The sequence below is a fragment of the Oncorhynchus gorbuscha genome, linkage group LG13 (genome assembly GCF_021184085.1).
Source record: "Oncorhynchus gorbuscha isolate QuinsamMale2020 ecotype Even-year linkage group LG13, OgorEven_v1.0, whole genome shotgun sequence".
Taxonomy (NCBI): Eukaryota; Metazoa; Chordata; class Actinopteri; order Salmoniformes; family Salmonidae; genus Oncorhynchus; species Oncorhynchus gorbuscha.
The window spans coordinates 79559510-79576777 of NC_060185.1; the positions used below are offsets into that span (position 1 = coordinate 79559510).

Genomic DNA, 17268 nt, shown 5'->3' on the forward strand with positions numbered 1-17268 from the left:
ATCTAAGCAGCTACATCTATCAGTAAGAAAGGGTCTAAGCAGCTACATCTATCAGTAAGAAAGGGTCTAAGCAGCTACATCTATCAGTAAGAAAGAGTACAAGCAGCTGCATCTATCAGTAAGAAAGAGTACAAGCAGCTGCATCTATCAGTAAGAAAGGATCTAAGCAGCTACAACTATCAATAAGAAAGGGTCCAAGCAGCTACATCTATCAGTAAGAAAGAGTTCAAGCAGCTGCATCTATCAGTAAGAAAGAGTTCAAGCAGCTGCATCTATCAGTAAGAAAGGGTCTAAGCAGCTACATATATCAATAAGAAAGAGTACAAGCAGCTGCATCTATCAGTAAGAAAGAGTACAAGCAGCTGCATCTATCAATAAGAAAGGATCTAAGCAGCTACATATATCAATAAGAAAGGGTTCAAGCCGCTACATATATTCGTAAGAAAGGGTCCAAGCAGCTACATATATCAGTAAGAAAGGATCTAAGCAGCTACATATATCAATAAGAAAGGGTCCCAGCAGCTACAACTATCAGTAAGAAACAGTTCAAGCAGCTACATATATTAGTAAGAAAGGGTCCAAGCAGCTACATATATTAGTAAGAAAGGGTCCAAGCAGCTACATATATTAGTAAGAAAGGGTCCAAGCAGCTACATATATCAGTAAGAAAGGGTCCCAGCAGCTACAACTATCAGTAAGAAACAGTTCAAGCAGCTACATCGATCAGTTCAAAATGGTACAAGCAGCTATACCTATCAGTAATAAATGGTTCAAGCAGCTACATCTACACTTAAGTAACAGTTCAAGCAGCTACGTCCATCAGTAAGAAAGGGTCCAAGCAGATACATCTATCAGTAAGAAAGGGTACCAGAAGTTACAACTATCAGTACGAAAGGGTCCCAACAGTTACAAATATCAGCAAAAAAGGGTCCCAGCAGTTATATCTATCAGTAATCAGCAAACATAAAAAACACTACCTACAGAACAATGCAAATCCAAAGGCCCACACACATCTCTCGCATGGTCTCTCGCCCCCTCTCCGCTTTCTCTCTCGCCCCCTAGCGCCCCGTGCTTTCGCGCCCCGTGCTTTCTCGCCCAGTCTCGTGCTTTCTCGCCCCGTCTCGTCCCCTCTCTCGCCCCCTAGCGCCCCGTGCTTTCTCGCCCTGTCTCGCTCTCTCTTGGCCCCTCTCGCTCTCTCGCCCCCTCTCTCGCCCCCTCTCTCGCCCCCTCTCTCCCTCATCTATCTCTCTCTCTTCGTTTTACTTCTACTCATGTTGCGGAGCTGGGTAGCATGAATAAACATGAGCAGCAGTAGAGGTGAGATGTAGACCAGTCAGTGGTAGGGTCAATCAATCACTATTTCACAGCATCATTCATATTCATTAGTGGCCTGGAGTCACATCCTCAGCACACAGACCTGGGCTGGACAGAGAGGAGACGTGTCTCTCAGTGTTAGTATTCATGAGGCAAGGAAAACAAGCTACAATCTACTTGTGTGTGTGTGCGTGTATGCGTGCAAGTTTGTGCATGTCAGCGACGAGAGCTAACACAGATTAACACCACATTGTCCATGGAAACAAACATAAGGCCCTCTCATTTGTGAACCTGCTCAAGGACATCATTAATCCAGGTGTGGTGTTTTTTCCCTTCCCTCACAACAGTAACTGTCACTCAGCACAGCAATCAGTGGCATATTTTCGAGCACTGTGAGAATTGGGGAGACAAAGGTTGGCAGTGAGAACATCTGTATAACAGTGTCTGGCTCTGCACTGTCTGCCTACCATGTCAGGATTTCACACATCCAAATGCCCTTAGAGAAGCTGCTTGAATTATTTAGGCACCAAGCCAAGAATGCTTTAAAACAAGTCTTGAACTCGAGACCCAATTAGGGCTCACTTTATTAACCACTCAAAAAGTTTCCAGTTGAGCGGACATAGAGGGACGACTTGGAGACACTAACTTGTCATTTCTAGTTAAAAGGGAGCGGGAGAAAGGTAAAGTATTTTAATCACAGGCGTGATTAAGGAGACAAAACAATAAGGTCACAGAAAATGGACATCTGTGTGCCAGTCAAAACAACTGCACTAAAAATCTTATCTGCCTTAACAGACTTAAAATAGATGGCCATAACATAACCAGACTGTGTTCTGAAGACAAAACAACTGGTAATGATTGACAGTTGCCTCCCATGTCTTGCATCTGCCAGTTGAGAGCTGATGGAAACGGCTGAGAGATGAGGAATGGTGGTGAGAGAGGGAGCAGAACCGAGGCAAGCAAAAGAGAAGAAGAGCCTGTTTACCTGGTAAGCGATAGGGCTGGGAGATTGCACTATAGTTCCTCAAATCCTTCTCTAATTAACCTGACCCTGCCGGCTTTAGACCTGTAAGCCTGGCGAGGCCCACACAATACATTAATTTCCAGCAGCCCCTTTTCCATGGCCGGAACAGCGGCACGGGCAGACAAAAGGATATTCCATCTCGGCGCGGATGTCATCGAGGCGATGGGAGAGCTCAATGGAGTCCTCCTCCTTGTTCTCATTGAACACCTTCAGTTGGATGTCCAGCTCCTCTGTCTCTTTCAGCTCCTGTAATTCAAAGAGACATGAATAGACTGTGGTAGACAGCAGAGGACTGGATGTACCTACAGTATGGATTAATTATATACACTGTAATCAGTACATACATAAAACAAAGCTAGCCTGATTGTCCTAGCCTATACTGGTTCCATTAATGGAGACAAGTGTATGCTGGTTTCCAAGTCACAGCTGTATGGGAACTAGGACACACATCCACCTCCTTCCCTGCCGGCCTGGTATACCTGAATCACCCAGCGCTCCACACCTGCTCCCTCAACGAGGAGCTATAATGGTGCACTTTACAACTTTCCTATGAATCATTGGCGTTAGGAGTTTACGGACGACACCAGGCCAAATGGAACCCAATTTCTGCAGCTATCAATCACCTCGCTGCTCTTCGGGCATGCCATCCGTCTTGCTTCGGAGAGGGAGTTAGCATGCAATGCAACAGAAAGGAGAGGTCTCAAAGACTCTCGGCCAATAGCAACCTCTCAGTACTTTATCATAGAACTGGTTCATTTTAGCTTTCCTCTTGGTCACCTGACTGTATTGGCTCCACAACACAACATAAATAGTGGGCCCCGCCTCTGATTAAATGCTGGCATTAAAGCTTCAAATGAGGCATTTGTAAATAATTGTAAAGGAAACACCATCATATCGGGGGGCAGATATGAAGATAATTAAACTAATGACAGCGATAATCAAGCGGAGCAGTCAAGATGACTTATTAACACGTGGAAAATTCCCCTCTGCAAATGAGGTCATGAGGGATGAGTGGATGCCGAGTGCAAGGATCTGTCTGCTGATTGATAATGATGCCACGGCGAGCTGTGATCAGTGAGGTGGTGCCGGCGGTGAGGTGAGCTAGAACAATCCAATATAATAATGGAAGCAATGTGGAGGCGAGACAGAAGGAAGAAGCTTTGTCTCTCACAGAGAAACAGGGAGAGGCAGGGAGGGCTAGGGACTAAAACTAACTGTTTAATGGGAGTTGGAGGGGGAGTCAATCATTCATTGTCCCAACTGGAAAATGTGTAGTGGACTGTTTCAGAGAGTTTAGGGTCCAAATCTGCCTCAACTCAGATGTACAAGTCTCACTTGCTAAATGAGGTTTTATGCATGTAAAACAACACACAAATGATCTCTATGCCCCTGAAGGTGTGTGACAGAGAGCCCGTTGCATTGTAACTCACCGGTAGGATCTTCTTGAGGCCACAGCGGAGGAACTCGTTGCGAAGATGTATCCTGAAGTCCAGATCGTCCGGAGAGGTGACCAGAGCGTTGATCAGCTGCATGCAGGCCACCTGTTGCCATGTACACACATGTTAGAGAGAACATATTTTTGTAATTCATTCTATTTAACATGAATCAACATGAAATTAAATGGTGATATAGTGATTTATCATGCATGGCCTCTCTGAATGGTATCAATCTATGTTATGATGTAGCAGGCACCGTTGAGTTAAAAGACCTTGGGGAGCGTATGTGTGAAACATTTCATGTGTATACAGTGCATTCGGAAAGTATTCAGACCCCTTTCTCCACATTTCGTTATGTTACAGCCTTATTCTAAAATTGTCCGTAGAGATCCTTGATGAAAAATCCTCAGCAATCTATACACAATACCCCACAATGACGAAGTGAAAACAAGTTTAGACATTTTTGCAAAAGTATATATTTTTAAATACCTTATTTACATAAGTATTCCGACCATTTCCTATGAGACTCGAAAATTGAGCTACGGTGCATCCTGTTTCCATTGGCCCTCCTTGAGATGTTTCGACAACTTGATTGGAGTCTACTTGCGGTAAATTCAATTGATTGGACATGATCTGGAAAGGTACACATCCCTCTATATGAGGTCCCACAGTTGACAGGGCATGTCGGAGAAAAAACCATGCCATGAGGTTGAAAGAATTGTCCTTAGAGATCAGAGACAGGATTGTGTTGAGGCACAGATCTGGGGAAGGGTACCAAACATTTCTACAACATTGAAGGTCCCCAAGAACACAGTGGCCTACATCGTTCTTAAATGGAAGAAGTCTTGAACCACTAAGACTCATCCTAGAGTTGTCTGCCCGGACAAACGGAGCAATCGGCGAGAAGTGCCATGGTCAGGGAGGGGACCAAGTATCTGATGGTCACTCAGAGAGCTCTAGAGTTCCTCTGTGGAGATTGGAGAACCTTCCAGAAGGACAACAAACTCTGTTGCTCTCCACCAATCAGGCCTTTATGGTAGAGTGACCAGACTGAAGCCACTCCACAGTAAAAAAAACCATGACAGCCCACTTGGAGTCTGCCAAAAGGCACCTAAAGACTCCCAGACCATGAGAAACAAGATTCTCTGGTGAAACCAGATAGAACTATTTGACCTGAATGCCAAGTGTCACGTCTGGAGGAAACCTGGCACCATCCCTACAGTGAAACATGGTGGTGGCAGCATCATGCTGTGGCGATGTTTTTCAGTGGCAGGATCACTTTCCAACAGGACAATGACCCTAAGCACAGAGCCAAGACAACGCAGGAGTGGCTTCGGGACAAGTCTATGAACGTCCTTGAGTGGCCCAGCCAGAGCCCGGACTCGAACATCTCTGGGGAGACCTGAAAATAGATGTGCAGCAACGCTCCCCATTCTGGTCATGGCTCATGGCCCATTATCTCAGAAACCCTAGACCCAATTTGCATACCGCCCAAACAGATCCACAGATTATGCAATCTCTATTGCACTTCACACCACCCTTTCCCACATGGACAAAAGGAACACCTGTGTGAGAATTCTATTCATTGACTAGAGCTCAGCGTTCAACAACATAGTGCCCTCAAAGCCAATCAATAAGCTAAGGACCCTGGACTAAACACCTCCCTCTGCAACTGGATCCTGGTATGGATAGGTAACAACACATCCGCCATGCTGATCCTCAACACAGGAGCCCCAGATGCTCCTGTGCTCAGGTGCTCAGTCCACTCCCGAACTGCCTGTTCACTCATGACTGCACAGACAGGCATGACTCCAACACCATCATTAAGTTTGCAGATGACAGAACAGTGGTAAGGCTGATCACCGACAAGGACGAGACGGCCTATTGGGAGGAGGTCAGAGACCTGGCCGTGTGGTGCCAGAATAACAACCTTTCCTTCAACGTGATCAAGACAAATGAGATGATTGTGGACTACAGGAAAAAGAGGACCGAGCACGCGCCCATTCTCATCGACAGGGCTGCAGTGGAGAAGGATGAGAGCTTCAAGTTCCTTCGTGTCGACATCACCAACACACAAACATGGTCCAAGCACACCAAAACAGTTGTGAAGAGGACACAACAAAAACTATTCCCCCTCAAGAGACTGAAAACATTTGGCATGGGTCCTCAGATCCTCAAAAGGTTCTACAGCTGCACCATCGAGAGCATCCTGACTGGTTGCATCACTGCCTGGTATGGCAACTGCTCGGCCGCCGACCGCAAGGCACTACAGAGGGTACTAGGAATGGTCCAGTACGTCACTGGGGCCAAGCTTCCTGCCATCCAGGACCGCTATACCAGGCGGCGTCAGAAGAAGAACCTAAAAATTGTCAAAGTCTCCAGCGACCCTAGTCATAGACTGTTCTCTCTGCTACCGAATGGCAAGCAGTACCGGAGTGCCAAGTTTAGGTCCAAGAGGCTTCTAATAAATAATAATATAATAATAACGACCTTCATGTACATATTTCCTCAACTAACAGGTGCCCTCGCACATTTACTCTGTACCGGTACCTCCCTGTATATAGTCTTGCTATTGTTATTTTACTGATGTTCTTTAATTACTTGTTACTTATATTTATTATACGTATCCATATTTTTTAAACTGCATTGTTGGTTAAAGGCTCGTAAGTAAGCATTTCAGTAAAAGTTCAGCGCATGTGACTACATTTTTTTATTTGATGCTGCTTTGCTGGTGACACTGTTGTGATTTATTTAGAATTCAAGGCACACTTAACCAGCATGGCTACCACAGCATTCTGCAGCGATATGCCATCCCACCTGGTTTGCGTTTAGTGGGACTAACATTTGTTTTCAACAGGACAATGACCCAACACACCTCCAGGCTGTGTAAGGGCTATTTGACCAAGAAGGAGAGTGATGGAGTGCTGCATTAGATGTTCTGGCCTCCACAATCACCCGACCAATTGAGATGGTTTGGACCGTAGAGTGAAGGAAAAGCAGCCAACAAGTGCACAGTATATGTGGGAAGTCTTTCAAGACTGTTGGAAAAGCATTCCAGGTGAAGCCGGTTGAGAGAATGCCAAGAGTGTGCAAAGCTGTCAAAGACAAATGGTGGCTATTTTGAAGAATCTCAAACATAAAATATATTTGGATTTTTTAAACACTTTTTTTTAACCACATGTGTTATTTCATAGTTTTGATGTCTTCACTATTATTCTAAAATGTAGAAAATAGTAAAAAATAAAGAAAAACCCTTCAATAAGTAGGTGTGTCCATATATAAACTCAGCAAATAAAGAAAGGCCCTCTCACTGACAACTGAGTTTATTTTCAGCAAACTTAACATGTGTAAATATTTGTATGAACACAAGATTCAACAACAGACATAAACTGAACAAGTTCCACAGACATGTGACTAACAGAAATGGATTAATGTGTCCCTGAACAGAGGGGGGGGGTCAAAATTAACCGTCAGTATCTGGTGTGGCCACCAGCTGCATTAAGTACTGCAGTGCATCTTCTCCTCATGGACTGCACCAGATTTCCCAGTTCTTGCTGTGAGATGTTACCCCACTCATCCACCAAGACTCCTGCAAGTTCCCGGAAATTTCTGAGGGGAATGGCCCTAGCCCTCGCCCACCGATCCAACAGGTCCCAGATGGGACTGAGATGGGATTGAGATCCGGGCTCTTCACTTGCCATGGCAGAATACAGACATTCCTGTCTTGAAGGAAATCACGCACAGAACGAGCAGTATGGCTGGTGGCATTGTCTTGCTAGACATCTTCACAGTAGTCTGCCACTGTGAGGATGATCAGCTGTCCGTCCTGTCTCCCTTTAGCGTTGTCTTAGTCGTCTCACAATACAGATATTGCAAGCCTCTGAGCCTGCAGGAAGGTTACCACATGAGGGAGGAGGATGTCTTCCCTGTAACGCACAGTGTTGAGATTGCCTGCAATGACAACAAGCTCAGTCCGATGATACTGTGACACAACACCACAGACCATGATGGGCCCTCCACCTCCAAATCGATCCCGCTCCAGAGTACAGGCCTCGGTGTCACGCTCATTCCTTCAACGATAAATGAGAATCCGACCATCACCCCTGGTGAGACAAAACCGTGACTCTTTTTGCCAGTCCTGTCTGGTCCAGCGACGGTCGGTTTGTGCCCATAAGCGACGTTGTTGCCGGTGATGTAAGGCAGGTCCACACCAGACAAAAGGCCTACAAGCCCTCAGTCCAGCCTCTCTCAGCCTATTGCGGACAGTCTGAGCACTGATGGAGGGATTGTGCATTCCTGGTGTAACTCGGGCAGTTGTTGTTGCCCTCCTGTACCTGTACCGCAGGTGTGATGTTCGGATGTACCAATCCTGTGCAGGTGTTACATGAGGTCTGCCACTGCAAGGATGATCAGCTGTCTGTCCTGTCTCCCTGGAGCGCTGTCTTAGGCGTCTCACAGTACAGACATTGCCCAGGCCACATCGTCAGTCCTCATGCCTCCTTGCAGCATGCCTAAGGCACGTTCACACAGGTGAGCAGGGACCCTGGGCATATCTCTTTTGATGTTTTTGGAGTCAGTAGAAAGGCCTCTTTAGTGTCCTAAGTTTTCATAACTGTGACCTTAATTGCCTACCGTCTGTAAGCTGTTAGTGTCTTAACGACCGTTCCACAGCTGCAATTGCATTAATTGTTTATGGTTCATAGAACAATCATGGGAAACAGTGTTTAAACCCTCTACAATGAAGATCTGTGAAGTTATTTTGATTTTTATGAATTATCTTGGAAAGACAGGGTCCTGAAAAAGACGTCTCTTTTTTTGCTGAGTTTACATATATATATATATATATATATATATATATATTATGTTTATTAGCAAAAATGTTTTAAAAAACTTTTTTTTTCTGTCATTATGGTGTATTATGTGTCGATTGATGAAGAAAAAAACTATGTAAACCATTTTAAAATAACCTAACAATGTGTGGAAAAAGGGGTCTGAATACTTTCTGAAGGCAATGTATATTCCTCTCCTAGAGAGGAGAGGAAAGACAGGAAAGAGGAGTGGATAAGAGGGGAGAGATAGTCTGGTGTAGAGGTAGAAAAAAGTAGAAGGTAAGAGGAAGTGGAAAAGAGAAGAGGTCTGGGGAATCTACTGGCCAGATGTGCATGTGTAATTGATTTATTGGATTAGGGAAGAGTAGAGGGATGGAAGGGCAGGAGAATGAGGGGAAAGGGAAAATGCTGATGGGGCTTAATGGGATGTAAGGTGGCTCCGGGGAGCTGCACCAGGAGAAGACGGAGTGTTCCTCTGACAGGCGGATCGATCGGGAACTGAAGGAGCTCTGTGATTGACTTGAAAAGTACCCTATAGAAAACCTCTTATTGGCATGTTTGTATTGGCCCACATCTTTTTAACGGGTCGTAGTGAATGCTGTCGCTTGGCTGTTCTTCACACCGATTCCTCCTGTTGGTGTTTTTCCTGGCGAGAGGTTTACAGCCAAACACATGCACACCCGTGCGCACACACACAGGGGCACACACACACACACACACAATCATCACGCTAGCCCAATTCATGCCCTCAGAGAACATAACTAGCGGGAATTCGCCTGGCAATGGGGAATAATAGCCATCTGGAATGAACAGCATTGGTTTGTTTATCAATGTGTTTTTTCCCCTTTCTATAGCCCGGGGACAGTGGAATCGAACAGGTTTGTATTAATCCAGTGGAGTGAGGGAATATGGTATTATGGTTTATGGGGACATGTCAGTGCTAATGGAGACTCTTTACATATGCACCAGGCCTGCCGCACACCGGGAAAACAGCAAGCTTAAGGAGAATTCTAAAAGGTTGTTCTGTGCTGCACCAGCCCTACTGGTGGGGTAGAAGGGGATGGGATAGTTGCTTTGAGAACATGCCAATGGTGTCAGGCAGCAGCAACATAGCAGACATCAAACCACTCCAATAGGACCTCCAGAGCCTTGGACCAAGAGCTGGGCATCCAAGCCTGAAGTCTACCCACCAGGGATGCTACGCTAGAATCTTTCTGAAACTCCACTAGCTTAACTCCCATCTCTTTACTCCCATCTTTAGTCTTTCAAAACTATTTCGAGAGTTATGAGTGACTGAGGGAGCTTCATGGGCCTAATGTTGTGGTTTTCTTCTCTTCGTCTACGTGTAGATTTGTCCTCCTATCGTATGAAGCAGACAGACCTCGACCATGTTTGTTGTGTGGAATTGGATTGAGGAGGGTTATTGTGGTGCTTGTTTTTGGGGTTGGCGACGGTGCAAGAAGGGAGCTCGGGCATCATGTGAGCCGTGCTTGCCGTAGGAGGTTTTTTGTCAGTGTAATTAAAAGTGGGACTGCTGGGACGGTTTAAAGTCGGGATGCAGGCTGGCTTTCACTCTGCAGTGGAGAGAGCAAAGCCCGAACTGCGGCAAAACCCATTTTAATCACATTAACAAAGTCAGGCTCCACAGCACCATCACAAGTTTTTTTTAAGTATTCTAATTTCTTTGAACCTTCTACATCAGCAAGGTAGTTTAATTTATTTCACAATTAGCGGCGGCTCTTTTCATTAGCGGACATTTTATGGAGGAAAACAAGCAGCACAATCCAGGGATTTCTACCTCCCCTCCTTCCTCCATTCCTCTTTCCCCCATCCATTCCTCCTTCCCCCATCCATTCCTCCTTCCTCCATCCCTCCCTACCCATCCATCCCTCCTTCCCCCATCCATCCCTCCTTCCCCCATCCATTCCTCCTTCCCCCATCCATTCCTCCTTCCCCCATCCATTCCTCCTTCCCCCATCCATTCCTCCTTCCCCCATCCATTCCTCCTTCCTCCATCCCTCCCTACCCATCCATCCCTACTTCCTCCATCCATCCCTCCTTCCCCCATCCATCTCCTCCTTCCCCCATCCATCTCCTCCTTCCCCCATCCATCTCCTCCTTCCCCCATCCATCTCCTCCTTCCCCCATCCATCTCCTCCTTCCCTAACCCTCCCTCATCCCCTCATCCCTCCTTCCCTCATCTCCCGTTCCTCCCTTATCTCCTTCCCATATTCCCCCCCCCATCTACAAACAATTTGACAAATTATGAAATTTAAAAAAAGACCGCTTGCACAAAAGTGCCAGAGAAAGAAACAGTGAAGGGAAAATAACAGAAGTAAAGACAGGTATGTTGCTGCATGGTTGCCCTTTTCCTCTGGGTCCTCAGAGACCCGCTCAACAACACTGAGAAAAAGCTGAAAAATATTTGTTACGAGGATGGGAAAAAACATTTCTGGAAGTCAACATCTCTCTTCTGGTCTTGTGTTATATTTCAGAGTTCTCAAAAGACTTCTCAAAAGAGTCCTCAAAAGAGAGTAGAACAGTTCTGGTAGAGCTCCTCTAGTGAAGCAGGTGGTGTTGATTAGGCCAGGAGAAAGAACCCTTGGTCGACTCCCATCAAACAGCTTAGGTGCCAGAGGTTGACAAGCAGACACAAAGCAAGGAGGGCAAGGGAGATGAAATGTGTGTACCCGTCGACAGGGGCTGAGGTACAGTAGACCCCTGAGTGACAGAACTGTCAATTTCAACCTGTCCCTCCGCGTCAAACACCGGCTTCAAGCCAAGAGGCCATTTGTGAGAATGACACTGACTAGAGCAGAGTTCTCTCCATTGCACATGACATGGCAGACTCAAATGATTTGACATTGTTATGTGTGATGTGCATAAATGTGAGCTTAAAAATATGTTTCTTTCCACAACTTGTCTCAGAGGCCTACAGGTTGAGGTCATAGATAAAACTTGGAAGGGTTGATAAACAGAATATTGATGTATGACTCAAATCCAAGCAGACTAGCATTGAAATAACACAGTCATCTCACCATGGGCTACTCCGTAAGGGGCAGGTTGAAAGAGTGTTGTGGATGGAAGTGGATATTTATGGAGGTTCTTATGGAAAGACGTGAGAATGTCCTCAATGTCACACGTAAATCACACACGGTTGTCAATGGGATTTGCACAAAATGCGAGTTTGTGACTGTGTGTGTGTGTCTGTCCAAAAGAGGTTGTAAAATGCTGACCTGGAGCTGTTGGGCCTCGTGATTTTCCAGTCCCTCCACTATCGGAGCAAATCTCTCCTTGTTATTCCTCTCCGCTGCAATCGTCATGGCAGCCAGGATCTTATCCAGGCTGAGAGAAAACAAAAAGACTGAAAAGTCAACAAACGCCTTTATCGCCCTACCACCAGGACATTTACTCACACCTCCACCTCACATATCATCTCATCTGTCCCCTTGTCTTGGTCAGGGACGCTCTATGGGGACCCAAGACAAATGGCCTAGCCTGAGTCTTTGTTTGCAACCCTGTGCATTATAGGTATCCAATTGATCTACTTTAGTGTTCATTGCTCTGGTAATGTTCAGAGAAAGTCTTTATAGCTGATGTTATCTATTGTCAAAGCTATTCATAATAAAAATGCTGTTTGTGATGCCAAGGCAGGGGCAATTTATTGCAGGGAGAAGGCTACAGGACTACTTTATAAAAACACATTGTTGTGAAAGCAAATTAGACCGTTTACAATGGCTCACGGCAACTTTGCTGAATAGTGATTTGGGGAAATTTCAAACGAAGGCCTCACACTGCTATGTGCCTGCACAAAGGGGCTGCAACACAAGTAGGTGAAGACAGTTTAAATAGCCACTTTAGTAAACAGCAAACAAAAGTTTTGGACGTTGAGCCCCTTCTTTATCTGGATGAGCTTTATCACGCCATCAGTCGTCGGGGCCTCTCTCATCGGGGTTGGAAATGGTTTGCTGTCAAGCTTTTATCTTCTATACACAGGAGAAGCACATCCGAAAGAAAGAAAGAGGGAGGGAGGGAGGGAGGGAGGGAGGGAGGGAGGGAGGGGGAGGGAGGGAGGGAGGGAGGGAGGGAGGGAGGGAGGGAGGGAGGGAGGGAGGGAGGGGGAGGGAGGGAGATCACGAGAGCTCTTGTTTTATATTTCTTTTTCAGCACATTCTTTTTTCTGTTTCTCTCCACTTTGCCATCCAGGGCGGTGAAGTGTTCGTGGGTCCTCAGGGAGGGAGGATGGCTCACGACCGAGCCATGCCTGTGATCTTCCCCCCTCGCTCCAAAATAGTCTGGCAGAGGAGCAAAGAGAGGGAAGATGCGGAGGAAACTACCGACCCAGCACCACCCAACCCTTGACTTTTTTTCCGGAAAGTGAGGCCTTAGCTCTATTTCCTGTCAATCAGCTATGCATGCTTAAACAGGGCTGTTTAAGCATGCACATGTGTGTGTGTGTGTGTGTCTGTGTTTTTCTTAAAGTATATTGGAAATTGAGTATGACGGCAGCTTAGTTATAGTTAGTACTAGAAGATTAATTTCAGGCGAGTAATTTTACATTCCTAGATTAAACATAGCAGGGGCCAAAACCACGGTCACACAGAGACATTCGGCAGGGGCTGATATATAAGAAACAGTTTTAACTAGATTCTCGTATTTGTCCATTTGTTTATTTTCCTCCGCTGCATGCAGAGCTACTTTGAAGTCCCGTTGTTATTTTAGTCCAGCTCAATACAAAAGAGCTCCCCTGGATTCAATGTATAATCTGTCAGCCAAACTGTGTGTTCATGGCCAACAACACTGAGCACTGAATTACATTACACAGCCCACACTGCTAAATCAGAACATGTTAACGGACGGACATCTCAAAGCCCTCGCTGCAAATGTAACATGAGTGCACAGAATGTATTGTGTTAGGGCCAGTGACAGGTTGTCTACAAATCTACTTCCTTAATGTGATTATAGAAATGAGGGTTGCTAGGGGGGAGAAGTGGGGATGAAGACCATGGCTGGCACTGAGAGAAGTGTGAAATTGAGGATATTATAATGGTAGATTAGTGTTGAATGTTGCGGTGAACTTACATGTTTTCCTCTCCAATGATGCAGATAGCTGAGAGGATCTTGACGATCTCTGTCATCATACTGGTCTGTTTTGGGTCAATGGCCCTGGCCAGGAGATGCAAGCTTCGCTCATCTCCCAGGATCCTTTGCAGTCCATACTGCAAGGGAAAATGGAGATTATGATGAATTGAGCCAATTCAGGCCAGGACTGTGGGGACAAATACTTATAGTCCTTCCCTAACTTTAAATATATATTGGACTCAAGTATACTTGAACACATATTGGGATTTTGTTCAAGGGTAGCAATATCAATAGCTCATCCATCCTCACTTTCCAAAGATGAGACAGTGCTGCTTACCAAAAAATAATAATGAAATACTTGATGACAATGGGTTGAATATGGCAAATTAACTCGGCTTTACTTGTCCATAATAGCTATCGTCACAGTCCATTCATTTTAGATAGGAAAAACGGCCAAACTGGTTTCACCATACAGGATTTTGAGAAGAAAACCTACTCGGTACAAAGTAATACCACTTTTCATTCATTTAATTTCTACCACTCTTTCAATGTGAATAGTTTTGCCATTGAAATTTAGTCATTGAAACTATATACATTTCAGTCTCTGGTTTGTAGCACTTCAGGGTGAATACAGAACCACTTCTACACTGTACTGTCCTTCTCTTCCCTCCTCAAATTAAATTGAGTCGATATAACAGGCGGAATAAAGGATTACAATGATTGTTCAAGTGGTTGAGGGCCCACGTTGGGTGCCAATTGAATCCTGATTTTTGGCTTTCTGAAAACATTGAAGAATCGAGAAACTGCTGAACATTAAACTTTTAAATGAAGGCCTTGGAACAACCCAACCGATACAAACCTTATTGTTCATGAAGGCCTCGGAACAACCCAACCCGTACAAACCTTATTGTTCATGAAGGCCTTGGAACAACCCAACCCGTACAAACCTTATTGTTCATGAAGGTCTTGGAACAACCCAACCCATACAAACCTTATTGTTCATGAAGGTCTTGGAACAACCCAACCCGTACAAACCTTATTGTTCATGAAGGCATTGGAACAACCCAACCCGTACAAACCTTATTGTTCATGAAGGTCTTGGAACAACCCAACCCGTACAAACCTTATTGTTCATGAAGGTCTTGGAACAACCCAACCCGTACAAACCTTATTGTTCATGAAGGTCTTGGAACAACCCAACCCGTACAAACCTTATTGTTCATGAAGGCCTTGGAACAACCCAACCGATACAAACCTTATTGTTCATGAAGGTCTTGGAACAACCCAACCCGTACAAACCTTATTGTTCATGAAGGTCTTGGAACAACCCAACCCGTACAAACCTTATTGTTCATGAAGGCCTTGGAACAACCCAACCCGTACAAACCTTATTGTTCATGAAGGTCTTGGAACAACCCAACCCGTACAAACCTTATTGTTCATGAAGGCCTTGGAACAACCCAACCGATACAAACCTTATTGTTCATGAAGGTCTTGGAACAACCCAACCCGTACAAACCTTATTGTTCATGAAGGTCTTGGAACAACCCAACCCGTACAAACCTTATTGTTCATGAAGGCCTTGGAACAACCCAACCCGTACAAACCTTATTGTTCATGAAGGCCTTGGAACAACCCAACCCGTACAAACCTTATTGTTCATGAAGGCCTTGAGACACTGGATCAGCTTGTGCTGGTTCCTTTTGTCTATACTTTCTGGCCTGAAAAAGACAAGTGAAAGGACAGGAATGAGAATACGAGAGGGAAGAATACATTTAGACAGTATTGAGGGCGTATTGAGAGACGAGAAGTCGTTGTACTGTGAGATGCTTACTGTTTCTTGTCCAGCAACTTATCCAATGCATCCAAGAGGAGGCCTAGTCCTTCATGGCCAAAGTTGTTCACCCAGCTAGGAAACAGAAGAAAAATGAGTCAGAAAAGTCAGACAACATACATGGTCCTGTGCCAGACCAACAGATGTCGAATCACACATCAAAATAACACAAAAGTCATTGGTGGTATTGGTTTCATTGTCTCTGAGGGACAGAAATCCTCTCCACAATATGATTGGATATGGAGAAAATCATTGTCTCTATTTTTCCTGGTTATTTCTTTGGAGAATCTATTTATGAGACATCGAAAATCAACACGGCCCTCTTTTTTGTAACACTAAATGCTAGAATGTGTATCACATTCATTTACAGGCAAAGGAAGAATCTTCCATCCTATGTCCTGCTCCTGTGTTCTAGCAGTGTTCTTCTAGGCCCCACACAGCCTGCTGTAGCAACGCCAAAAGATTAAGCAATGCAAGAAAGATAACACTGTAATCGATAATGGATCGCAGGAGATAATTGGCTATAAACCACAAACGTATCTAGAGACAGCAAATGATCCAGTGCAGATGAGACTGTTTGTCAGCGATGGGGGCAGGGGCCGACCCCCCGATCACAGCCTGATTATGACATTAGCATCACTTCTCGCCGCCAGACTGTCAATAAAACAAAACGCATTGAGCATTTTTTAGCGCTAAAGGGTCATAATTCAATGATTTAATCCGCCTTTTTGATAATGATTCAAAGCGATTAATAGCATGCATATTAATGTCATTTGTATTGAGTTGGAGAAGACCCTCGATTAGGGCCAATGCGTACTGCCCAAGGCGGCTCTGCCAAGGTGAAGTGAGGTCGCTATTTTGCAACAGAATAAATGGAGAATTATTAAGACTACCAAAGCCCTCCGAAACCATTCCTCAAAATGCATTACCAGGCCAAGCCCAACCCAATTTGCACATTATTACCACTATGATGTACAGTATAATGATCTGCTTTGTTAATAAAACCAAATAGCATAATGTTCAAAATGTATAACTGTCTGTTTACCGAAGAGGTTGCGTCAGGCAGCTCATTGCATGCAAACACAGTTAGCTAAGCCCCAATAACAAAAATGAGATCTCGGGGAATCAATCTAGCCCGACTCAATGTAGAGCACAATCACACTGCTGTTTATGACAGCCGACATCAATACAGAGAGTAGGAACAAATGAGTGATGTGAGACAACAAAACGGGTAAAGAGGCGACATGGTTGACGGAGCACAATTCGGTAAATCCACAATCATTTTGTTTATGCTCGCCGATTCGCCACTGTAGGGCTTATGTGAGAGCTAGGGGAAATGAAGCCAATATTTGTGGAGAGATATTCTGATTATTACACGGTGCGCAGTGTAACCTGAGATTCAAGGCACAAATACCAGGCGGTTGTGTACAATGTCTTGGAGTGCAAAACAGGGGGGGGGTCGCAAAAGCTACCATGACACCCAAATTAGATCCATTGGGTGAACAAGTTTGTAGCTCAGGCGGATTAAAGGTCACCCAGCCAGGCCTGATATGCTGGACAGTGATATGACACAATCCATGTGGTTGAAATAACCTGTGTCTCAACACGACCTCTTCTTCAACAAGATGGAAAGTAAACAAAGCAAAACAGCGCTATTCCACAGACAACACTGATAGATGAAAGCTGAAGTTGAAGACGCATCCCGTCCCTAGCATGTTATGACAAGCTTTTATTGTTCTGAGGCGGCTA

General features: G+C 45.0%; 1 protein-coding gene across 1 annotated transcript in view; it reads right to left on the reverse strand.

Moving 5' to 3' along the window:
* The window catches only part of diaph2 (diaphanous-related formin 2), a 732655-nt gene that overhangs the window by 503186 nt on the left and 212201 nt on the right, over nucleotides 1–17268 (reverse strand). Inside the window, 6 exon segments of the mRNA XM_046295877.1 lie at nucleotides 2472–2584; nucleotides 3769–3879; nucleotides 11840–11948; nucleotides 13686–13822; nucleotides 15337–15406; nucleotides 15520–15594. Coding sequence (XP_046151833.1) covers nucleotides 2472–2584; nucleotides 3769–3879; nucleotides 11840–11948; nucleotides 13686–13822; nucleotides 15337–15406; nucleotides 15520–15594 — 615 coding nt within the window.